This window comes from Stegodyphus dumicola, chromosome 10 (genome assembly GCF_044657685.1).
Source record: "Stegodyphus dumicola isolate Sdum_Otavi_A_Nest chromosome 10, ASM4465768v1".
Classification (NCBI taxonomy): Eukaryota; Metazoa; Arthropoda; class Arachnida; order Araneae; family Eresidae; genus Stegodyphus; species Stegodyphus dumicola.
This window is the reverse complement of record NC_140777.1, coordinates 58,954,967-58,980,873: the sequence shown is the minus strand read 5'-3', so window position 1 is coordinate 58,980,873 and position 25,907 is coordinate 58,954,967. Positions and strand designations below refer to the sequence as shown.

General features: G+C 31.4%; 2 protein-coding genes across 3 annotated transcripts in view; one reads left to right on the top strand and one right to left on the bottom strand.

Moving 5' to 3' along the window:
- Window positions 1-1,740: 1,740 nt before the first annotated feature.
- Window positions 1,741-7,967, bottom strand: LOC146994972 (uncharacterized). Of its 2 annotated transcripts, XM_085824960.1 has the most exons (3): window positions 7,790-7,967; window positions 7,228-7,388; window positions 1,741-2,843 (listed from the first exon to the last, which is right to left on the bottom strand). In XM_085824960.1, exons 2-3 carry the CDS (start codon window positions 7,378-7,380, stop codon window positions 2,808-2,810), a joined length of 189 nt encoding a protein of 62 aa, XP_085681086.1. In that variant the 5' UTR covers window positions 7,381-7,388; window positions 7,790-7,967; the 3' UTR covers window positions 1,741-2,807. The 2 variants fall into 2 exon arrangements, 1 of the variants encoding a protein (XP_085681086.1); XR_015043405.1 differs by lacking the exons at window positions 7,228-7,388; window positions 7,790-7,967 and adding an exon at window positions 6,854-7,207.
- A 647-nt stretch (window positions 7,968-8,614) lies between these two features.
- LOC118193663 (gamma-tubulin complex component 5-like) overlaps window positions 8,615-25,907 on the top strand; it is a 125,941-nt gene continuing 108,648 nt past the window's right edge. Inside the window, exons 1-4 of the mRNA XM_035364785.2 lie at window positions 8,615-8,969; window positions 19,719-19,825; window positions 21,021-21,126; window positions 25,462-25,558. Of these exons, the coding sequence (XP_035220676.2) occupies window positions 8,895-8,969; window positions 19,719-19,825; window positions 21,021-21,126; window positions 25,462-25,558 (385 nt within the window). The 5' untranslated portion in view covers window positions 8,615-8,894. The remainder of the gene's footprint in view (window positions 8,970-19,718; window positions 19,826-21,020; window positions 21,127-25,461; window positions 25,559-25,907) is intronic.

Here is a 25,907-nt window from a genome sequence, read left to right as displayed (position 1 = left end):
TAAGTTATGCTTTCTATGTGAAAAATTAATTCAAAATTTTCAAGACAAAATAATATGTGAAAATATAACTATGGACGAAGAATTTATAAATATGCAAAATCAGATGAGGTAAATATTCCCTCCTGTTACAATATCAAAACAAAGATCATAAAATGTTTGACTGCACGTGGAATTTTTTTTTTTTCAAGAAGCTTATTCAAAATAAAAAGCAGCATGAGGAAAGGTTTTAAAAGGAAGAAACTAAATTAGAATCTGAATCGACAGTTTAAGAAGTTTTTACTGTTCAGTTCTGTCTGTAAAAAAGTACATTAGTTATTGCTGAAAAATTGTTGCTTATCTCTTAGAACAATAGTTATACCCACGAGTAGCTGAATGGTTAAGGTTACTGAATGCTAAGAGTACATTTTCTGAACATGCTGTCTGCATGGTTGGTTTTTTTTTTTTTTTAAAGTTTTTTTTACGTATAAAGTGAATACAAGCCAGTTCTCATTAGAAAGTCTTTCACCATGAGCAGCAGATAGCACTTTTGAGCTTTGTGATAGTCAACTAACCAAACTATTATGAATATTAGATAATAAGCTTAACATTGGTGAAGATCTTTCTCGTTAATTTGACATGGAATATCTCTTGGTCTGCTAAATCAAATTTACTTTTGTGTGACCTTAAATCAGAGGCACCAATCGTGAATCTGTTTTGGCGTGTTTTAAGAATTATAAATGAAAAATTTATTGCTACTGTGGAAGAATGCTCAACTAATGTTTACCTTACTAATCAATTCTTATAGTATTGTAATGGCTTGCTCTGTTGCAAATTTTTCGCTAACCAGAAACTTTCAGTACTGCATTTCCTTTAATTGTGTTTTTGTTTATGCCCTTTCAGTTATAATTCTTATAATCATAGGGATAATGAAAGTATTTAATTACTTTATATTTAAGAAATAATTAATTTTATTTATGGTAATATTTTGCACAGATTATAAAGTAAACATTTCACAAAAGAGAGCATATATTTTCGGGAATATTGTTCAAAGTAAAAATGATATCAGTTTTTAAACATTATATATATATATATTAAGAAAATAAAATCAGGCTCTAGTGTAGAATTGGGTGCCCCTTTGATTAGCGACATTTTTTTTTTTTTTTAATTTTATTTTGGCAATGAAACCTCGCTTCAGGTTACCATGATAGTTTTAACTTTGTTTTAGCTTCCTTATTTAAATGAAAATAGATTGATGTGTACATGGACAAATTTAAGGCAGTGCGCAATGACTAGTTTGTGCAGTTCTAGGATGCTTTTTTAAGTGAAAACATATCGATGTGTACATGGACACAGAGTTCGTGCAATTCTTTTTTTTTCCCTTTTACTTATTACATGCTCCGCCTTTAGGCACTACAGGAAAAGGAGGAATGCCCCGTGGAGGTCTTGCTAAAATCCTAATATACGGTGCAGCCTTGGTGCAATTTTGAAAACATCAAATGACCTTTATTTGATTGCAGTCTTAATGTGACATGTCAGAACACTTTTCATATTTCACATTTTATTTATTCATTAAAAATTATTATGCATTTAAGTTTGTTTTCATTTTAAACTTAGTTTTGAAAAGGCATAATAAATTATTTTCCAGAATATAATATCTGTTGTAATGTCCATAGATGGATTTATATTAAAATATAAAATTTTATTTGTTAGAAAATAATACAAATTTTCATAAATTCAACTGCTAAAGAAAAATACACACAGTACATTTATAACAAATTTTATTACAGCATCTTTACACATATCATTATAACTGAAATCCGACACAATTTATTCTGTGTTGACACAAAAGAAATACAATGCAAGAATATAAAACTCTATCATTATAAGAAATGAACATTCGTAATATGAATCATTTATTATCTTCATAATAAATGGTTTTCTCTCCTTTTAATGCAATATTCAGGTATAGAATCCAGTACAGTTCTGTTATGGGGAAGCCATCGGCAAATTTTTTGCTAAACTCGCCAAGAGACTGGTTCATATGAAGTCGCCAATGTTTACTTCTAAAGTCATTAGAATGTTAACTTTTTTAAGAAAATGTAAAAGAATGTCTTTTCAAAATTGGCAATGAGAATGCAAATTCCAAAGATGTAATGGTCACTTGTATTTCAATCAACAAGCCTTCAACACAAGTTTCCCATATTCTATTATAAAATCTCTGGTTTCAATGATAAATGTAAGAGAATACATGTCAATATAGAATAATGACAATACACCAATGGCATTTTAGGGGAAAAAAAAAAAAAAAGTTTGCTTATTATCAATAATTAAATTTACAGTTATATGAAATAAAATAAACATACCCATTACATGCATCACAAGGTAATTTGTTTAAGAAATATTTTTCCATTCTTATGATACTCAGTTTCATAATATCCACAATTATCTGGGACATTTTTTTACTTCTTCAGCACATAAAGCTCTTGCAATAATCAAAGATCTTTCCATCTATTTTATAATACTGACGATTTGTTACACAAGACACCACACTGATAAGCACAAATGTATATTACCAAATGAAGAGTTTTTGTTGAAAATAAGGACGATGAATTATTCCAATACTTATATTTGGAATTAAATCATGCACACAATCAAGTTCTAGATATTCCTTTGTTAATCATTTTCTTTATCATTCAGGACTGATCGATATTCTTGAACAGAGTGGTGTGACAATGGATATTGCACATATTTTTTAGTCCACAAAGCACCAATTCTTAACTTCAATAAACTAAGATATATCCTATGCATTTTTACACCTGAGAGCCATTTCATGATAAAAACACTCCTTTCTTCATCATGAATACCTGAAACAAAGAAAGAAAGAACAGAACAAATTTATTTTTTAGTCTTTAAAATCATATATCATATAACTATTATACAGGTGAAATGTTATAAAGACCTATGTATGTAACTTTGTAAAGACTTATAAATTAATATCATAATATATTTATAGAGCTTGGGTCAAAATTATTATTATGAAATATAATTATTGCTGTATGTCTCTTTTTCTTTTTAATAAACAACAAGGTGTTAGCCGAGGTTTCCAAGCCTCGTTACCAAAGTGTATGTGGTAGAGCCTTATCATGTCAGGAAAAGTGCAGACAGAAAAGGATACCGGACGTCCCTTGCAGTCACACTTCATCATTCTTTATTTAATTATCTCAATAACTTTTCAAACTTTTAGTGTGTTTGCTTATTTTTCATGTTCCAAAACGAAAAGTCCCTAGGCCATTTCCAAGTCGTTTTCCAGTAGAAGCAGTCCGGCTAATTCTATCTTTGGATTTCTTAACAGTGAGATTTTTTATGGGGTGGGGTAGTTAGCCCCACACCCAACCCCCAACCTGGAGGACCAGTTCCCTGATATAATCCCCAGGGGCAGGGTGCCCGGCTATACCCCCAGACGCTGGGTACCCATTTTAGTCGCCTTTTACGACATGTATGAGCTACATTGGGACTATTCTTTCACACCCGGTCACCACACGGGTATATTAGTAGATTGATTTGTGCTTATTCACTGTGAATAATGTGAAGAGCAAATATTACTTGAGCTGAACATGTAGTACTATCCAGAAAGAGTCCATACAATTATTGCATAAATAGAAATATTAGAGTAAGATTGTGCAGAAAGAAGACATTATGGAATTTGTCTTTTTTTTACACTACTACACTATGCCATGTAATTGCAGGATACAAAATCTTAAATAATGATGAACATTTTAAGAAACACAATTGAAATACAAAATAGAAACTTTGGGAACTTGAGAAGTAACTGAGTATAAAGAAAATTTTAAATAATATAAAATCTTCAGTAATACCAAAAACTTGGTTAAATAACTAAATAAGCAAAGAATAATATCTACAAGTCCAGAATAAATTATGATATTTAGCATTTAAATGTATAATAAATATGCTTCTTAAATCTCAGCTGCTCAGCAACGATGACACGTAGATATTTAGCAAAGGCGCTTGTAAATACAATATAGAAATTTCAGGACCTTGAGAAGTAACTTAGTATAAAGCAAATTAAAAATTATATAAAATCTTGAGTAATATTAAAAACTTGATTAAATAAGCAAAGAATAAGATATACAAGTCCAAAATTTGCAATTTAAATGTATAACAAACATTCTTCTTAAATCTCAGCTGCTCACCAAAGATGACACGTAGATATTTAGCAAAGATGCAGTTTGAGAGAACTTCAAAAATTACTTTTAAAGACAGCATCAATGTTACTTTGCAAGTGTCTGAAGTTATCTTTTTTTTTTCTTTATTGAACTTAATATCGTCATTTTTCCTATTGCAAAGATTCTTGAGCATGATATTTGTTGATATCCAAATTATCAGTTTGCTTATACTTTCACTTGTATGACCATTATCACAAATAATATCATCAAAGAGCATTTCTTTTAATTCTAAAATTTTAAAAGTCAAATTTGCAACAATTTTCCTCTGATTTTGTTCCAACAAAAAATCTTCATATTCTTCACTACACAGCTTATTTACAATTAAATAATTATACATAATTATATTTACAATAAATGGTTTTGGCCACCTGGGTCCACCACGATCAAGATTCTTTATAAGATCATACGTTTGATCATGATTAACTGTGGAATTTATTGTAATGTTTTGTTTGCAGGTACAGCATTTCACTTTCTTTAAAACTGCATGACAACAGTAACCACCCAAATAAGTCAGAACTGGCAGATGGCTACTAATGTCCTTCACATCACTCTCCGTAATATTTAATGATGGGTAATATACCGTATTATCTAATTCTATAATATCATGAAGATTATCATCATATTCAAATGATGTTAAAGGGACAGTAGTATTTTTAATAATCAATTCTAACTTAATACTTGATTGTATTCTTAATTTTTTTTCACATTCTAATAACTGTCTCATTGAAATATGATACTGAGAACCAGAAAGTTGTCTGTATTTACCAAACCGGGCTTCAAGAGCATCAGTCTGAATTTTTCCTGGAAGTATATATTTCATTCCAAGCTCTTCAACACAATATCTAGTCAACTCCAGTATACCATAAGTAGTTTGTTTGAGAGCTGCATGAGTTTCTTTTGTAAGCATGCCTGTTGAACATTTCATTGATTCCCATGCATCTAACCAGTTAAGAAACTGATTGAGGAAAATAACTTTTGGATCAGAATCATCTGCTGTTAATGGCTTCATAAATTCACTCTTTTGATGTATACCTTTAAACATAGTTTTAACATTCATAATATCCCACCATTTGCATATTATGGATATAAACTCAGATGTATCTGAATAGTGTAGTATTTCATGCAAAGGACCCAAATGAATCAGACCTTCAATAGTAAATTTATTGAAAATCTTAAGAACCAGTTTAATGTTTTGTTTCTCTAAATTAGAAGGTGAAAGACTTTTTAGAGTTAAACCATTAGAAAATGTAATCAGTTGGTCATTTTCAATTTCATGTAGCTTTCTCAAAGACATAAACGAAGCAGTTTTGAAGTGCTTCTTTGAAAGATCTTCAATATTTGGAAAAAACATACATGTACCAGGATTTTTCTGGTTCAGCCAATTGTTCCTTATATTTTTAAATAAATGAACTGCATCTATTATGTAGAAAAGAGGCCTATTCCCATTCATTGGATGTTTGTAAACAAATGAATTACCTGGTGGATTTGAAAACAAACTCATGGCTTTTCTATTTATTGCATTGTTGTCTGTAATAACACAAATAACAATAATTCCCATATTTTCAAGACCTCTAATCACTTTTTTAATTACATAATGTAATGTTTCAAAATTTATTGTGTTAACAGGCATAATATGTACTACCTCTTTGAATGAAGATTCCAAACTGGATATCATAAAAGCAAATGCACTGGTTGCTGGACTGGAAGAATCAAATGCAGCCCCAACGACAGAGCCTCCTTTGTAATCAAAATATGGCTGAACATACATTTCATCTACCAAAAGAATCACTTTTCTTTCTCGATCCTCAAGGAAAGTTACACGATTTTTTTATATATTTTAAAAAATTTTCATCAATAGTTTCATTACATGGTGACAATACTAAATTGCTACAAATTTTTTTTAAAGTCGAAGGATGAGGCATAATAATACTGCCACTATCCCTTAAAAATTTATATGCATGTGGTGATATAGTATTTAACAAGCATGCTAACACTAGTACATCAGGATTGTATCTAAAATTATTTTTAGGGCAAAGTAAAAGATTCATCTGGTCTTGCAAAAATTTAATAATGCTCTCATTTTTGTCGTTAGAGATAGTTTGCAGTAATTCATTAATTATATCAATTGTTATGGTTAATTTTGAATTTAACTCTTTGGTTTGAAGATTAGCCAATTTATCTAAAACAGTCCTAATTTCATTAGAATTTGTAACTTTATGTGGGAATGTGTAAGGAGATAATTGCATAATAGATTTTTCTTTAATAAATACAGACATTTCTTGATTGTCATTCACAACTACAGAATAATCAATTGATGGCCCAGAACTAAAAACAATATGAATAAAGCAAACAGTTGAGGTATCTGGAACTGTGTATACATGCCAAAATGCTGATATTCCATAGCGATCAATACATGACAAAATATCATTAGAACAATTAATTTTCAAATCATTATTATACATTTCATATTCTTTAAGGCTTTCACGCAATGCTTTCTGTAAATTATGGCACTCGCGGGCAGTTTTTTTTGCATCAGGATCTTCTCGTACAATGGTGCTACTTTTTGAACTGTATACAGATGGATAGTCCTTAAATATTGATGGCACTGTATTTTCTTTTAATCTAAGCACCTGAAGTGGAGCAGAAATTAAAATTCCATTCTTAGAATCAAATGCTGAAGCTTCAACTTTAAAATCACTTTCCTTGAAATGCAAATCACAAACCTTTAGAGAAAATTAAAAAAAAAAAAAAAAAAAAAAAAAAATTATTATGTTAATAGTAATAGTTTAAAAATCAGAGGGTTCATTCCGAGCATTTGTAGTAAAGAATATTCATTTCACAGATAGAACCAGAGAATATTTGCAGTGATTAAAGCTCTATTTCAATCCTTTATTTCTGTATATCCTGGTTTATGTAACAAAATATTATCATTTAAAAATTTCTGAATGAACCCTTATATGTAATTAGAATCTACACTATTAATTAATAACTCTACTTTACTTACCTTTGAACTCTTTTTGGGTGAAAAGTCTTTCCGTTGGATTGCAGAAAGCCACTCTCTCTTCAAATCTTCATTTTTAGGAAAAGAGAATACAGACACTTTTGGTCCTGTTGGGTAGTTTCCCTTACATAATGGTACACAGCATCTACTCGGCATTTTAATAACTGAAATGTTTTTATTTAAATTAATATATAAAAGGGAGTAAATAGTTATGTATAAAATATAAATTAATTATTTTTAAATATAAAAGGGAGTAAATAGTTATAGTGTATAGCTAATGGCATGTAAAATTTTAAGAATAAGCTGTGTTAGCTTATATTATAACATCAAATTTATACAGGTCCATAAAAAAATGTTTTATTCTGAAACAGATCAGGTAATATAATTATGCAAAGCCCGTTTATTCTACGATGGGCTGAAACAACATTATTCAAAAAGAAATTATACATAGCACAGCAGCCTTATCTCTACCAGAAATAACACATGTATACTAGAACATACGCCTAAAAACGTTGATATAATTAGAAAAATATAACTTTACAGAAGTAAAGTAATGTATTCTTACCTCTCTAAAATACATCCAACCTTAAAACCATAAAAAAATCAAAGTATTCTGCTTCAGCGTTCGCACAACGTAATAAGCTTCAGCAATCAGCAAAGAGCCACTGCATGCGTTCCGAAGTTTATTATGACCAGAAGTCGTGACGTCACACGAATTTTCGAACCGCGCGCTTAGGCTTGAAGTAGAGTCGGTGTTGCCAGTTCGCGTATGTGGAATCCGTTACGGATCTGTCAATTCAATGCGCATGCGTGGTTAATGGGGGTGCGAATAGCATCGTCTGTTCGCACGCATGCGCCATTCGGACCGAATTATTCTCAAAGGAGGTTCTTGCTCAAAAATAGGGTGGAAAGATGGGGATTTTCCTTCCCTCCAGCATAGCTCTTTCCTGAGAAGAGACTTTCACGTCACAGCAAATAATACCACCCCTTTTGGACGAGTCTATGTGTTTTGGCGGAATGCCAACCAGGGTTGTTCTTGAGACGGTCGAACTATACTAGGGACTTGTATTACGGGTTCGGACTTTGCTTTTTCCTGCCTTTGATTATGGTAGGAAAACACCATTTTTTTTTTTTTTTTTCCATTTACCGCGACCTTTTTTTAAGGGGGGGACATAAGAAGCTTGCATTTATTTTTCATTCATTATGGTGGAACAATTTTCGAGACAGGTAATTACACGCTGCTTATAATATAATAATAAAAATAATTTAATTTGTATAATAAGCCATTTTGAAGAATAATAAAATAAAGCGTAGCTGGACAAGCAACTATGATAACAAAAACAGATCGTTAATAATATATTAATGATATAAGCACGCGGTCTTCGAACATGAGCGCTTGGATGAAATCCAACATGAGCATTTGTAAGCGCTTGGACAAAATTCCCTTTTTCCTTCTGTCATTCCGAAACCCGGGCGATGAGCAAAAGTTAGGTTTAGACGCTAGTAGCACCGCGTACAAAATTGTAAATATTTTCTGGCGGTTAATATAATGTTTAGATTAATTCTTGAGTTTAAAAGAATTAACTGTTCTGTAAAAAGTCGTTTAATTTAAATGCATGAAAGATAATTTGATAAATGAATTACTAATCTGTATTGAATTAACATTTTAAATGACTAAGAAAAAAGCCGATAGCATATTGTATGAGCACTGCAGAAAGTTAGTTCAATCCGTAACAAAATTCGAGGTAAGTTTCTTATTTTAAGTATAAAACAAGAAACTGAATCAGTATGCATAAATTTCAAACTGTAGTATCGCATTCAATATTAATGCTTTGTTAGAATAGAGAAAATATATGTAGAGAAAATGTTTTATTCAATTAGTGTTCGAGTTTAACTATTATTGTCTAGAATTTAAAATCTGAATATAGTTCCGAAAAAAAAAAAAAAAAAAAAAAAAAAAAAAAAAAAAAAACTTCCTCTTAATAGTCAGTGGATCATTAAAAATATGCCAAATTTAGACTTTAACTTCTATTTTATTAGTTTTGTTGGTGTAAAATGAAAATTGCAATTATCTTTATCTGCTTTACTTAAAAGATTGGGAACTACTCTTATATGCGCCCTCAAGTCGCCAAATTTCTCGCCTCTACGGTGCCATAGTGCCATATTACTATCTAAATTTTTTGTCTACATTTCGAACTTTAAGCCTAAAATGTCTCCAAAAACTTTAGGCTAAAAATCAAAAACAAACAAAAAAATAAAATAAAATAAATTAGATAGCAAAAACGTAAAGTTTCTAACCAAAAATATTTGACAAAAATCCATGTACACAGCAATATGTTTTAACTTAAAAAAAATGTACGAATTGCACAATTTAGGCGGCGAAAGAATCTACGAACTACGCACACCTGGCTTTAATAAATTAACATAACAACAATAAATTTCAAAGAATACCATGTACACGGCATTCTGTTTCAACTTCTAAACACATCTATGAATTGCACAATCTGGGCACTACACACTAATTAACAAAATAAACTAAAATAACTAAAATAAATTTCAAACAATTCAAAAAGCAATAATAATGACAGAAATCCATACTAAAAAAACAATGAACATAAACATTCTACAAAATAAGAACAAGAATAAAATAAAATGCACTTACCATGAATGTATACTTTTTCGAACAGCAGAAATACCAATTTCATGCCGACATGTAATCACTCTCATATTTATATGACAGCCAGACACACTATCCAGAAAATTCATACTATGGGTCACAAATAAATGTTCGAAACCTTCTTTTCCTAAATCCTTGTAAGATTTCCAGCCATCCAAAAAAATAGTTGTACAAGGATCAATCCACTCTTTAATACACTGCATCAGCATTTCCTTACTTCATGATACTAAAAATAATCTCCCAGACCCTCTTGCAACCACGTCTCTCATTGCAACATAGGCCATTTCAAAACATGCAGGACACGAACCTACGAGCAATTAAAACATTCCAGCAAAAGAGTATTCAACGTCAAAAGGGTTGCCATACAACACGCAATCGTGCCAAAAACCAACGCAGAACACATATTGCCACATTTGATGATCTTAGGGGGCATATAAGAGTAGGGCCAAATATTGTATCTGTATGTGGTTAGTCAGTTTGAAATTTTGTTGCATTGACATTGTTTCTTTTAAATAGAGGAGTGGATAAATTTTTAGTAATTTGGGACTAAAATGGTGACTTTCGGAGAATTAAGTAATTAGCTATATAACTAAGATATTTTTTTTTTTTTTTGCATTTGAAAGTCTCACATTTTTTTCCTTATATGATTATATTTTAATAATAGAAAATTCCTATAATATCCTGAAATATATACCATTATAGCTTGCATTAATGGATATTATGTTAAAAACTTATTTTCATGTAAAAGCTTTACTGTATGCAGCGAAGTATTTACATATAAGCTATACAAGCTATAGCTTAAGGCCTCCGATTTCTTGGGGGACCCCAAAAAAGCCCTCTTGGTATCCGAAAATCATATTTGGCATTGACATATAATATCTGGACTTGAAAAGGTCCCCATATCTCAAATAGCTTAGTGCCTTATCAAGTCTGAATCCAGCCCTGACAGTATACATTTTTCATAATTTTCTTTCAAATGTAACAGAATTTTTAACTATGCATTGAAGTTCTGTTTTTATAAACATGGAATTTTTCACTACATATTTATTAATGTTTTGTTTTGAATATTTTATTTTAAAAAACTTGAAATTGCAGCAGTTTTAGTTGTGTAAACGAGAAAGTGACAGTAGCTGCGAAGATCTATGTTTTTCTAAAGTTGGAAAATGATGTATTTGAATAACTGGGAAGGTTGCCATTTTTGACCAAATTAGAATCAGAAGGAAACTTTATAAAAATATGCAAGTTCCTGAAACAATTTTTTGATAATTTTGATCTTGCTTGAAAATTGCAGCCAAATTACATCAGATATAGTCAGGGTTAGTTGACCTGTTTATTGTAAACTACAGCTGATTTAACACTCTGTCAGGTGCATTTGATCTGCTAGGAACACCTCAAACGCTTTTGTTTGCCCTGTCTCCTTCAAACATTGTATCTCCTCTATCCAGTTAGCTTTCTCATTTCTAGTGCCACTAGCATTCATAAGGTCAGTCAGTGAATATATTTCTTCATTTCCAGTTGAGATGAAATGATCTAATAGGCTCATTGGCCCCGATTACATTGTAATTTGACAAGTAAGTTTTTTGTGATTTTTTAATGCTGTATCACATTTTTTTCAACTACATTTTAAACCAAATGATAAAATAACATAAAAAAGGAAAAACCTGTTATGCATTTAAGCATTACACAAAGCAAATATCCACTTACTTCTGTGGCACACAAAATTCCTTAACAGCATCCAAAAACTTCCTAAAATTATCTGAACTAGAATCCGTATATTGGCATCCCCACATAAACTCACAAAAATAAGAGTAAAAAATATCTTACGTAATGTCCAGAAAATGGCTACTAAGTAAACCTTCATTTACACACCAGCCAATTAATGCACTTTTCTCCCTTTGTTCCAAATCGTACAGAAACTTCAAATTAATCTTACTACATTCAGCCATTCTACTGTCTAAACAATGAAACAAGCAATGTACTTCCTAACCACACACACCACAAAAGCCCTTGCAAAACACCCCACAATTCAAAATTTCCCGGAATAATGCAAACATCCTTAATTACATCATAATATTCCATAACATTCATTTCCATAACATTCAACTATTCAGCTTATCATAAATGAATAAACAATTTGGTGATAAACAAAACAACAACTTGGCGATAATGAAACAACAACTTCGCGATAATACAAGGGGTACCCTAAAGTCAACTCTAACCATTTAATCTAAACAGGTGGCATAAAGAATATTCTACACATAAATAAAAAATAATAAAACAAAAGGAAATTTAATTTAAAGAGGTGGCATAAAATTATAAATATACAATATTATGGAAAAAATTTCAGTTTTTGAATATAACTGACATTACATAAATTCTCTCTCTCTGTAGAATGGTGTTTGAGACACCAGGGTGCCTGAGACAAAGCTCTACCCCTTGTAGAACAATTTGATCATTTCGAAAGGTAGTATACAATAGCCGAAAGATAAATCGAACAGGTTTTTTATAAAAATTTTGTTAAGGTCAAATAAGAATATTGCTAAAGTATTAATATCAATGGAGTTGTTGTCTAAATTAGTGAGAGCAGAAAAGTCGAGAAACTGGTCACTGTGACAAGAATGAGGTAGTGCAAACATAAGCAAATTGAATCCATTAAGAATTATCAAGTACGCAACATTAAGACATGAACTTGAAATAATTATATTCATATATCTATAACATATATAAAAGTGAGAATGAAGACAGAAAACTTGAAGTGTAGTAGATAAGAGGAATGAAAATATATACATAAATAAACACATATGTCAAATTATTAGAGTTGCATATTACATAATCCATACATTTAATTGGGCCATAGGCCTATCCATATTTTCCAAACTGTTATAGTCGTAATCATAGATTTTAATACTGGGATTATCAACATTTTGCTGCCTTTCATGAAATTTTTTGGCTAAGTTATAATAATGAGTGCGCAGTAACTCAATGCCTATCTATTATTCCTTACATACCATTCAGCATTTGCAATTTGCCGTAGAACAGTATTCTGGTGGACTTGCAATCTTTTCCTATGAGTTTTCTTGGTATATGCCCAAACTGGACTTGCATAACACAAAAGTGAATGTAGAATGGACTTGTAAATGAGTAACTTGTTTTCAATAGATAATATACTGTTTCGAGCAATTAAGGGGTATAGTTTGGCTTTACGAACTCAAAACTTCTGGATAATAGATGTAATGTGCGGGGACCATGTAAGTGATTTATTGAGGATCAACCCAAAATAAGAGACTTGCTTGCCCCAGGGAATATCAGTGCCATACAACTTCTGGTTTTTCTTGAAGTTAGTTTTCTTCACAAACATAATAGCTGTTGTTTTTCCCACGTTCACAAGGATCTTCCACCTGGAGAGCCAAGTCTCTAGCGTGTGTATGTAATTTTGTAGTCCTTGTATAACTGGACCTGGAAATGCACTTCTGTGTGCGAGGACTGCTGTGTCATCTGCATACATAGCTAATGCTGTGTCGTGTGTGGAAGGTATGCCGTTCACGTAAATATTAAAAAGTGTAGGTCCGAGCAAAGATCCTTGCGGGACGCCAGCCAAGATGACATGGCTTGTGGAATTTGTGCCAGAGACGTGAACAACAAAGTGTCTACCTGTTAGGTAGGAATTAATAATGTTTATGATGTAGCCCGGGATACCCAGGATGTGTAATTTGTAAGTGAGGCCATCCAGCCAAACTATCAAGCCTTGGCAGTGCCGAGGAATAAACCACCAGTCACTTTCCGGTTAGCCATTCCCTTTGCAATTGTTTCTACCATTCGGTAGAGTTGGTTGGTTGTGGAGAGATGTCGTCTGAACCCGAATTGATGTGGAATAATAACATTGTTGGAGTCCAGAAATGCGTTGATTCTTTTGAGTATGATAGCTTCACATATTTTGCTTACTGAAGATAATAGGCTTATTGGTCTATAAGATACAAGTTCCGACGCAGGTGTACCAGGCTTGAGGATAGGTATAATCTTAGCTATTTTCCACTGCTGAGGAAGGTATTGCCAGGTGAGGATAATATTGCAGATTTTAGTTAGCATGAAGATGGTCTTGACAGGGAATTTCTTGATCATAATGTTTGTGATGGCTTCAATACCGGAGCTTTTCCTTTTCTTGAGTCTTTTGACAGTGGTATAGACCTCTGATGGTAAGGCTGGAATGATGTTGTCTGTGCATGGATTTGTTGAGAAGGTGGAGTGAAACTGGTGAACAAGGTTTTCTGTTGTAGTGTCATGAATGTTGTTTGTGCGAAATTGAGTTTGCAGATGCTGAGCTAAGAATTCTGCTTTCTCAATTTCTGTGTAATGGGTCCTTTGAGGGCCTTTAAGGGGCGGAATTTTATTGTAGCATTTTGTGTACTTTTTAAAGGCTTTCCAGAGTTATCATCTGTGGAGAGTGCATTGAGGTAGCTGGTCCAGCTTTGTTGCGCTTGGGTGTCTAATAGAGACTTGATAGCATTTGAGAGACGATTGAATGATTGTTTATCTTCCTGGTTACGGGTACGCTGAAATTGTCTCCTTGCTGCATTCTGCTGGGTGATCAGCTGCTTTAGCTCCTTGCTTCGGAAGATATGTCTTTTGGGAATTCTTTTTGAGCATTGGCATGAGCTCTAATAAAAGATGTGAAAGTTTGAATAAAGCTATCAATATCATCCCTCGTATGTATTGTGGGTATGGTGAACTGAATGTACTTGAGAGCTTTGGCATACTTTCGCCAGTCAGTAGTAAGGGCTCTGGTGTCTGGTAAGGTATAGCTGCGAATGTCCAGAATCATTCTGACCAGGTTATGGTCAGATGAGAGTTCATCCAGCACAGAAACATCCAGTGGTACGCTGGTGTTTCTGAGCAGGAAGAAGTCAATGATTCCTGATGAACGGGCAGTATACCGTGTTGGGGTTTTTGGAGCTGCTATTCGTAAATTCACCGCTACATAAATTCTATCAGATATGACTCTAAATGGTGGCGAGCAGTGCACTGCTAAAATTTATTTCTCCATTTAGCACAGTCCCACAGTCATTCCACAGTTTGAGTATGGCATCCAGTTTCGGGGTCTACAAAATTATAACTGTGACTCACAGTGAAATGTTCAGCATTTCTTAATTCCTCTTCCTTATGTCCTTTCTAGCAGTCTGAAAATATTATACTGCCATCCGCAATGTTTTCCTGAATGGCAGTCATCAGTGTTGTAGCACAACAATCGAGATCAGCAACCAGAAATCATTCATTGCTTTCCCAGCATTCCAGAACATATCCTGTGTTGTTTTTCCTTTTTGTAGAAAGACTTCCGTCTACTTCTAAGATTTTTGTTGGCTCCACCAATTTTATTTCTTTTATGAGACATCAAGCTCTTTGCACATACCTCCCTCAAGTAGTTATTCCAATCTACTGTCTTATTATGGCTGATTTTTAACTGAAGCTGGCAAAATGCAATCACCCACAAATTGATAAAAGGAACGGCACTAAAGAAAGAAAAACATGGGCCTTCAAATCATGTTTTGGTTCTCAATCCTTTTTTTTTTTTCATGGCATGAACATTTCATGGCATTTTTTTCATGGCAAGAACATAAGTAACAATGCCGTATAGGAGCTTTGTTTGAGTCAAAAGTTAACTTCATCGAATGATTTTAAGAACAAAGTCAATTGATAGGAATTATTCCTTGGTCTTGATGAAATCTTATGACAGCCACTTTGTCATTAGGTAATTTCCAAATTATGTAGTCCATCGTAATAAAAAAATGGCAAAATATGGCAAAAAAATTAACATGTGAAGATATTTCGAATGAAAACTGGAAAACTTGAGCCACGATATTTGGCATGTTGTTGTAGCATTGTTTTCTCATTTTTTCTTCATTTTTAACTGATGCCACTCAAGCGGAATTGTACCCAGGAAGTTTTATACTCATTTTATGAAAAATTAAACATATTGATTTCTGTAAGACAAAAATTGACCAGGGTATTTAATTTAAAAATTTGCGATTTTTTATCCATTTTTAACTTGCGTTTAGGTTAGTAAACCTGTAAACGATTATCAGTGCACTCAGTTGACATTCCAGTTATGCACTGCCATTGGTGCAAGCGGAACAGCTCACATTAAAAATTTACGACTGACAGATATTGCATGTATTTAGAAAGAAAGACTTGCTTAATCTTGTAACTGCTAAATGGTTAAATAAGAATAATTTGAGAAAATAAGTTTAAGATGTATTGAAAAGAATGTGTATACTGTAATTGGCATACAAGAAAGTCATGCAGTCTTCAGCGCAGATTTTTCTTAATTTTATTCATGTATTAGGTTATCAGATTTTTCTTAATTTTGGAAAGGGGAGATTGATCATGTAGCAGTGGTGAAAAGGATGCATATAGCAAAAAGGTTACTTTTCTGTTATTGGGACCATAGACAGAAATGCCCATATGTATGCATGTGTGTTTGTATATGCACAGACATATGTACATTGTGCCAAAAAAAAAATTGAAAAAGGAAAAATCTGAAATGTTTCAGATTTTAAATTACGTCCAAAGGGGCATTTTTTAAACATTTTGTAATGATTTATTAAATAATATATTTTACATATTCAAACCATAAAATTCAGTTCTACAGAAATATTCCAAAATAATTTTAAAATGAGCATATCTTTAGCATTTCCGATACAGAGTCTCGTGCGCTGGAGATAAAAATGTTTTTTCGTACATTGTTGCCATTGCTCACTTTAAAGTCATTTAGATTTTTAATAAAAAATTCGCTGAAGTGTTACAAAATATGAAATTGATAATAAAACAAATTTCGAATTGAAATTAGGGCTTCCACGTACCCATATTTCAAGGAACATTATGTTATTCAAATTTTGACGGCTACTGTTGTTTTATCACAATCCGGAAACATACATACATTCATGCAGATTCTGCATTATTTAATTTCTTTAAATATAATATATATGCAGGGCAATAATATTTGGTGCCAACAATTTGAAAAGTGATTCTCCGTTTATATTTTTCAATACGAAATGTCAAAACGAAATTAATACAGTCAAAAGTTGTTAATCCGGACTCGTCGGGACTTCGGCGATTCCGTGTTATCAATTTTTCCGGATTATAATCCGGAAAAATTCATCATCAGTTTAAATCTGGTAAGATGGCATGCAGAAATTATAAAATTAAAAATATGAAACCGTAATTTATGAAATAAAGAACAATTATGATCTAAAGGGTATCAAAATTTACAAAAAAAAAAAAAGCTTAATATTTATTTGTTTACTTTATTAAACATTTCTTTCAATGTAAGTTGTTTAAGTTGCTTCATTTTATGTGATAATACTTTCTCTTTAATTCTATAAACAGACAAAATTTCTTATTCAGTTACAAAGTTCCGCTGTTCAAGTCCTATAATTGCTGTGTCGACAATACCGACTAATTTGTCAATCGAAACTTTTTCGTTTTCAATAACCACTGTGTCACTTTCTTCACTATCGGAAGCAAATTATAATGACGAGGAATTCAATTTAAATCATATCAAAGGCGGAATACATCGAGATGAAATACTACATTTAGTAAGGAATTATAAGCCAAATAAAATGAAAACATCTGCCCTGAAGATAAGGATAATGCTGACAGATCAACTTCCAATTCATTGCACCCCCCCTTCCCCGCCGCAGAGCAGCGTGAAATTGATAAATAGATTTCGGAATGGTTAAGTCATTTTTTGCAGCAATTCCATTTTTGTTTAATGGACTTCGAAACATACTTTCGCTTTGTAGATCCTTTACATATTAGTAAATATATATCGGAAATTCTATTTGACATAATCGAAAGTTCAAGCTTACTTTTATAAAATTGCTCTAACAGTTTGCAAAAAATAATAAGCTGGATCCAATTCGAAGATTAAGGAACAATGCAATCTGCAACATTAACTGAATTCGATAATTTTAGCTTAGCTTATACCGTCCATTATGCATTAAATGCGCATGCGTAAACGTATTTTGCGCATGCGCACATGCATATTCGCAGCCGTAAAGGTCTTACGCGCATGCGTCCCATTGACGCATGCGCGTAACGAAATCCGGACCTCACCCATAATCCGGACTTTCGTTTGAAGCTTTGAGGTCCGGATTATGGGTGTTCGAATTAACGACTTTTTACTGTAGTCCTTCAGGGCAATTGCCTGCTTGGACCCCCCCCCCGAAAAAAAAAATTCTACGTCTCCCGTTCTACTGGTCGAAATTCAACTTGCGTTTTTCATGTCTCAAAAGGGAGATTTAGGATATGTATTAGGTTTATATATAGCTTTTTTCTAATATAGGTAATTTGACTCTAAATCAGACTTTTTCTGAAATGACATGCCAATTTTTTTTCATATTCCGATTTTATGACTCAAATTATGCCAAAGTGCCAAGTTTTGTAAAAATCGCATAAGTAGTTTTTAAAAAATTTAACTCTCAAAATTTTAGCTCTTCAATGTTAATTGAATTTGATATATATTTATTAATATCACTTTTTTGTTATTAAACTTGCTTGATTCCTTCTTCCAGAATTCGAGATTTAGGCTTAATCCAAATATAATTTGTGCATTTTTTATGATTTATTTTAAAAATTTGTATTTAAAAATAATTTTAATAAATTTTTCAAAATTTTTTTATATTATAACCTATAAAATTTCTACCATCATCTTAAAGTAGATGTATTCCTAAGCATACCTGCAAAAAATTAGAGTTTTTTTATTCAAAATTTCAAAAGATGTACGTGAATTTATATATTGGCACGTTTTGAAGTGTGGCATAATTGTTGAAAATGATACTAACATCAAATGTGGTTTACGCAGTTTGTTAAAATTATTTGAAAGTAGTAATGATATGACTTTTTTTCAACTCATTCACAATGCAAAAAAGGGAAAGAAAAATAGGTAGCCATAAATTAAAAAGTTCGCCAAGTGAATTATTGTTGGCGCAAACTGAAAAAAAGTGCCAAGATAAATTTTTGAATTTCTCCATAAATTTCACACCAAATTTTACAAAATTTAATATTTAGGCATAATTTGAGTCATAGAATCGAGATATGAAAAAAAAAATTGGCATGTCATTTCAGAAAAAGTTCGATTTTGTGTCAAAATACCTATATTAGGGCAATTCTATATATAAATCTAATACATATCCCAAGTCGCGCTTTTGAGACATGAAAAACTCAATTCGTCAATCAGCCCAGTAGAACGGGAGATATAGAAATCCTCCAATTTTTTGCGCAGTGTACTTTCATACAATCACACATACATAGGTACATTTCTGAATCCGGTCTCGATAACAGAAAAGTGTCCAAGAAGGATTGAGAACAGCTGGTCAAGAATAACTCCCATTTTTCTTCTCTTCTGCCAGTTATTTTTCAGCTGTCCTGCATTTCACTCCTACACCTGTACAGGGATTATACATGTACGACCAATGGTGAAATTCTAATGTTTTGTCTATTTCTACCTGACTCCTTTTGTACCCTAAACTACCTATTTGCCTCTTGAGGTCATGTGACCATGTTTTTGAAATTTTTAGTCTTTGGACTCACTCATATTAAAATTATGAGCAAAAGTAGCAAACATTTTTCATTATCAACTTGTATTGTTAGAATGGGCCTGTCCCATGGGCAGTTGCAAACAAATTTGCTTGAATGTGTAATTTTCATGTTTTTGAAGAATATTTTTTTCCTTTTTAAGGAACATTATATATAGTCTTCATTTGTTATGTTTCTTATGAATTTGTCTTAAAACTGGTTTTGTATGTGTAAATTTGTTTCACAGGAAGATGATGAAAATTTCCAAATATGCCTGGATTTTGCTTTGTCAAATTTACTCTATCACACATATCCCGATGTTAATAGTCATGCAGTCAATCGATGGATTTCAGGGTAAGTACCATCAAATATGTAGTTTTTATGCTGAGAGTATGCTTTCTTGATTAAATTGATAATTTAATGTTTTAATAATTTTGGGGAAATACTGAAGTATATTGAATTAAATTGCACTCATAGAATGAAATTAAAAATGAGACAAGATAATCGGTACTTACATATTAATGTAACCACCTTTGTACAATTTTCGGTTTTTTATAAATGAAAAGGTAAAAATTACTTATCAGGGGCAAGTTGCCGATCTTTATGAATTTTTTAAAAACATTCTCAAACTATTGATATTTATTGTAAGTGGCAAACATTATCAACAAATGAAAAAAATGCAAATTATAATTAATAAATAAGGATTATCTGATACATAACAAAAATGAAATAAAAATAAAATTAAAGCATATTTTTCAAGAAATCCTTCTCTAATTTTTATGCTGTCTTCTCCCTGCGTACACAGCAATCTGGTTTTTAGAAATGTCAGAGAATAGCAGAAACTTGTCCTTGTGCACTGTTTGTCTACCAAATGCATCTCATTGTTCTCCCTTTAGTGATTTGGTGGCAAAATACTAGATTCCTGTAGAATATTTATTGCACTTTGTTGCAATTGCTGGAAACGTTCGCAAGCTGTAATTGAAAATTGAGTTGAAGGCAAAAAGTGTCATGCAATTATAAAAACTGTTGGAACTTAGAATGCAACAAAAGTAATGCATACAAAAATTATGATTTTGTTTCATACAAAAGAACGATAATTTCTGCAATTGATTTAGCACAGTAAAATTAATATAAAGTTATTTTGACTTTTAGAACCTTCACAAATAAAAACTCATTTTATTAAATAAAAATTTTTTGTTTTATAATAATAATTAGTAGTTTTCATACTTTGCAATCTGTGCTGAAATAACATATTATTGCCTAAATTACTGAACTAAAACTTTTTTTTATTTGTTTTTAAGAAATTGTTTGTTTCTGAAAATTGTTCATTCACAGGAATGTTAATTCTAAAATTGAAAGTTTAAAGTAATAATAAAAAAAGAAATAATATAAATATATTTTGCAACTCAACTGAGTTTGCAACTCTAGTTTTACTTAAATTTGGTGCAGATGAATGCAGAATTTGAATATTTCCAAAATTTTCATATAGCTAAATAATAAATAATGTGCTCTTTGCACAAAATATGTACTAAAAATTTTATTTTTCTAGGATGCATGATAGATTTCTCATGCGTTCTGAACTAGAGAAAGCCAAGAACTTTTCATCACTGTCAAGAAAATTGCTAGATAAAATTAATGAATGTAATATTTCAGAAGTAAGTATGTTTTTTCATTGTTAAAGTTATGTATTTCTTATTGATGTCTTACTGATATACATGTAAAACAGTCTGAAGGTTAAGAAAGTATAAAAATTTTGTGAGTAGTCTAGAAAGTCTTTTATTAATTTAGAGAGAACTTTTTTAGCACTCGTAATGGAAACATTTATATATTTTATAAACTGTCATTGATTGGAATGTTTGGGTTTGGCTTTCCCCTTGACAAAGTTTGAGCTCCAAGCTTGTTATATTTTTAGCTGTTTTGCTACGATTTCTTTCTAATTTTCACCTAAGGTATACTTTTTTGAAAATCTTTATAACGAGTTGCCTTTCTTTTGAGTTCAACTTTACTTCTGTAGAAATATATTGTTTCTATTTTTTATTTTAAAAAATTTTTCATGTATTTGAATGATTGCATTTTTTCCGTTCAAAGAAGCAGATTTATTTAAGTAATCCATTATATGTAATATATACAGTGCACATTTTGAAATTCAGACCTTTGAATCATTAACAACCATTTTTTTGTCCTATCTCTAGAAATTTTTTTTTTTTTTTTTGGCTGCTTAATGCTTACGAATTTGATATTTTTTCATAATAAAGCATGTGGAGAGTCCCAGTTCTTAATTAAAATTCTGCCTTGATGCCAAGCTGGTGAATCATTATTTATTAATTTTGGCTTTTAACAAGGTATGACTATCAACACACTTCAGCTTGAGAAATGATTCATGTAGCAATGTCTAAACAACTAGTAATTGTTTAGACAATTTTATCATTAGTAATTGAATACCAAAGAGCATGGTAACCTTTTATGTTAACATTAGGCTTGGCAATGATAGCAGGCTTCAGCTAGAGTCTAGAGCAAGGGTTTTCAACTGGTGGTACACAAAGAAGCAAAGTATTTTTAACTATTAAATCCAAAAATTAAAACCCCAACATCCTGATTTTTTTCTCTAACACTCCTAAATTTATGCAATCTGAGTTTTGTTCAAGAGTGGTGGTACTAAAGGTTTTCAATTTTTGTTGAAATGGTATGCGTTAGTCAAAAGGTTGAGAACCGCTGGTCTAGAGTATATCGTCGAGGAGAAATTAACAAAATTTTTTCCATAAGCAAAAAATAGATTTTTTTCAATGATTTTCATAGACCTAAAGTTTACATTTAGTGCTGTTTGAATTGACAATAACTGATTTGTTATTCAAAGACCAGTGTCAAAGCTGGTGTGGCCGTATTGGGCGGCAAAATTTAGATGAAGCAAAATCTTTAGAGAAGGCACCAAGATGCAAAATTTTTAGAATTTAAGGAGGCAGTTAGCAGTAGAATTTTGGACATACAGAGACTGCACTGGGCTGTAAAATGTCTTGCGACCATCCTAAATAAGCATTGAGTATATGTGGGAATTTATTTGAGACTCAGATAAGACTTAATCATGTTCCAGAAATAGGATAAGTATAATAAATAACTAATATAATTGAAGCTTAACTTTAACTTCGTCAGCGTGCGATAGAATTAAGAGAGAATTTAATGCAACATGTCTTTAGTTGCTAGTCTCATGATACATTGCTAATAGTGTATAGCAGCTGCTAGCTAAGCTTTATGATGATAACTGCAAATTTGAAGGCAATCCATTATCTCAAATAATAAAAGAAAATTCCAATTAATGGATTTTTTCAAAGAAATGTGGGGAGGTGGTAATAAATGAAGATGATATTATAGGAGTTTTCAATTGCAGTGACAATGCCTCTGCTGTCAACCAACTGGTGAAATAATGGCAAAATCTGAAGTATGGTTCAAAAATCAACAAAATATCACTACCAATAATAAGAGAGTGGGTGTTGAATAGTTTTGAAAATGAAAAAAATTCAGTTGACAGTTTAGAGGAAATTCTTGACGTGGCAATTACAAGTCTTGAACATTGGAACTTTGTAACTGAACAAGTAATTATGTCTATCTGTAGAATTAAAGAGAAAGTTTTTTTGTAATGAACAATGAATTGGAAGTTGATCTGTCAGCACTATCCTTATCTTCAGGGCAGATGTTTTTATTGTATTTGGCTTATAATTCCTTACTAAATGTAGTATTTCATCTCTATGTATTCCGTCTTTGGATTTAAATTGAATTCCTCGTCATTATAATTCACTTCCGATAGTGAAGAAAGTGACACAGAGGTTATTGAAAACAAAAAAATTTCGATTGACAAGTTAGTCGTTATTCACGACACAGCAATTACAGGACTCGAACAGTGGAACTTTGTAACTGAAAGAGAAATTTTGTCTGTTTATAGAATTAAAGAGAAAGTATTAGCACAAAAAAACGAAGCAACTTAAACAACTTACATTGATAGAAATGTTTACTAAAAAGTATACAAATAAATATTAAGTTTTTTTTTTTTTTTTGTAAATTTTGATACCCTTTAGATCATAATTGTTCTTTGTTTCATAAATTACAGTTTCATATTTTTAGTTTTATAATTTCTGCATGCCATCTTACCAGATATAAACTGATGATCTATAATCCGGAAAAATCGATAATCCGGAATCGCCGAAGTCCCTACGAGTCCGGATTTACGACTTTTGACTGTATTAACTAATCATAGCTTGTTCCTAGAATCACACCTACTCTAGCATAAATACTTCTGGCGAGCTAAACTATGTCTTAATTCTATGTCATTATCCTGCTAGCTTCTACCTTGCTAATATCTCCCCACTTTGCTTCTCTAAAATACCTGTCTTATTTCTAAAAATTGATTGTGTATAAGAAATTATCATAATTGTATGTTGTTTACAAGGAATTATTCTAGTGTGCTTGGAAATAAAGATGATAATTAGCTGAACTTTGTGTGGTATGAACTTCTCCCTCTCGCATTACAACTCAGCCATCACAACTGTTCTTCGAAATTATGACATATATATATATGTTTGCGTGTGTGTATGTATGTAATGATAGTCAGCCTATACTGCTAAGTGCTGGCTGAAAAACTCAAGAACTGGGATCTAATTTATTCTTCAATTAATTTACGTTCTGGTGGAAATAGTAGTAAAACAAGCTAAGGTAACTGATTTAAATAAAATAAAACAGTCATGTTTTACAGTTTAGAAAAGCTAGCAAATAAAATCCAAATAAAAAAAAATAATGCAGTAAATGGCCTGAAGTTTACACTAGGTGTTGGGACTAGAGATTGTGCAGGTTTTGCATTTTGCAAATTTCAGGTCATAAAAGAAAAATATTATGTTTATGAAGTATAATTTAGAAAAATTAAAGTAAGCAACAATTTATCTCCTTCTGCGATTTTGGTAGAAGAGAACAAGAGGCATTAAAAAAAGGGGGGATAAAAAGCATGTGAGGTTTTTTTTTTTTTTTTTTTTTTTTTTTTTGTTCTTTGCCCTCGTTTTTCAAATAGAAGTTTTTTTTTTTAACTTTAGTGTGCCCTTTAAAGCTCCCGCTGCCAAATTATGCACACTCAACCTCTGTACAGTTTTGTTCTAAAAGTTTCAGATAAGTTCTGAGAGTGTCTTTTTAGTGTTTTCTGTCATGATTTATTTAAACACCCCATTTTGTAATAAAAAGGTCTCCCCTAGCATGAAATATGCTAAAAACATGCTAAATTATTCTCTCTAAGAAATTGGAATTAATAGCTTAAAAATTGTTTTAACTACATTCCTGTTACTCAATATAACCAGATATTTTTGAATGTATATTGAACTGTATCTAAAATAAATTTGTTTTAAATAGAGAAATGGATATTTTGCATTTTGCTTTTTTTGGTAATTGTTATGAACAATTATTTTATGAACCTGAGTGGAACTGTAGTACTTACATATTAATGCAACCACCCTTGGTGCAATTTAGCAATTTTTTACAGCTAAAAGAAATTAAAATTACTTTTTACGTGTAAGCTGGCAATTTTTAAGACTTTTTTCAAGAAATTCCCAAATTACTGTTATGTATCATAAATTCAGATTGTTGTGTACTTGAGAATAAGAATAGAGCACACAGGTTATGTGCATGGTTGCCATTCTTTGGCACAGTTTTAAAATTTGGTTGTACTATGGTGGTTGAAATAATACATACACACTGATACTTTAGCAAATGAATCTGATTTTACAATAGATTTGAGCTCTAGTGATGTATATAGTCATGTGGTGGTACAGTGTAATAAACAGCACTTCAATTCAGAATGTTTACAAGTCCCATATTCGTGTTTTGGCAAGAGCATTTCTTATTTTCTATTACATTTAGGTTTTGAACTTCTGTATTTAGTAAGATGTATTAAATTTTTACATGAATTTTATAAATAAACTTTAATACATTCCATTAATGAGCTTATGATTCCATTGCAGAAGGAGAAAGTATATAGAATACTAGCTCTGCTGTTCCATCTTGCTGGATTTGGGGATGAAAAGCAGGAAGACCCAAAAACTGAAATATGTGACAATGGTATGTTTCAGAATTTTGATCATAAGAAATGGTTTAAAAACAGCATTTATTTATTTTTTTGTATTGCAATATAGCTTTAGGTTTATAATATGTTAAAGACTGCAATATTTTTTTAGTTTCATGTATATTTTAATATATTGAAATTTATTGCTATTTAATATTTAAATAACGTTTTGTGTAATAATAATTTAAGTATAATGTATTATTTATAACATTTAATAATATCAAAATTGCTAGGTACACTCCACAAAAGAAAGGAGGAGGCAGTTCTATATGTACCATTTTACTGGACCGATTGACGAAATTTATGTTTTTTATATCTTGAAAGCGTGTCTTAGAATATATATAT

What these genes read in the sequence shown, in the direction of transcription:
- LOC146994972 (XM_085824960.1), bottom strand. Translation starts at nt 7,380, where the DNA reads ATGCCGAGTAGATGCTGTGTACCATTATGTAAGGGAAACTACCCAACA. An exon ending in CACCCAAAAAGAGTTCAAAG is followed by an intron (nt 2,844 to 7,227) that starts GTAAGTAAAGTA and finishes TCTTTGTTTCAG; the next exon opens with GTATTCATGATGAAGAAAGG.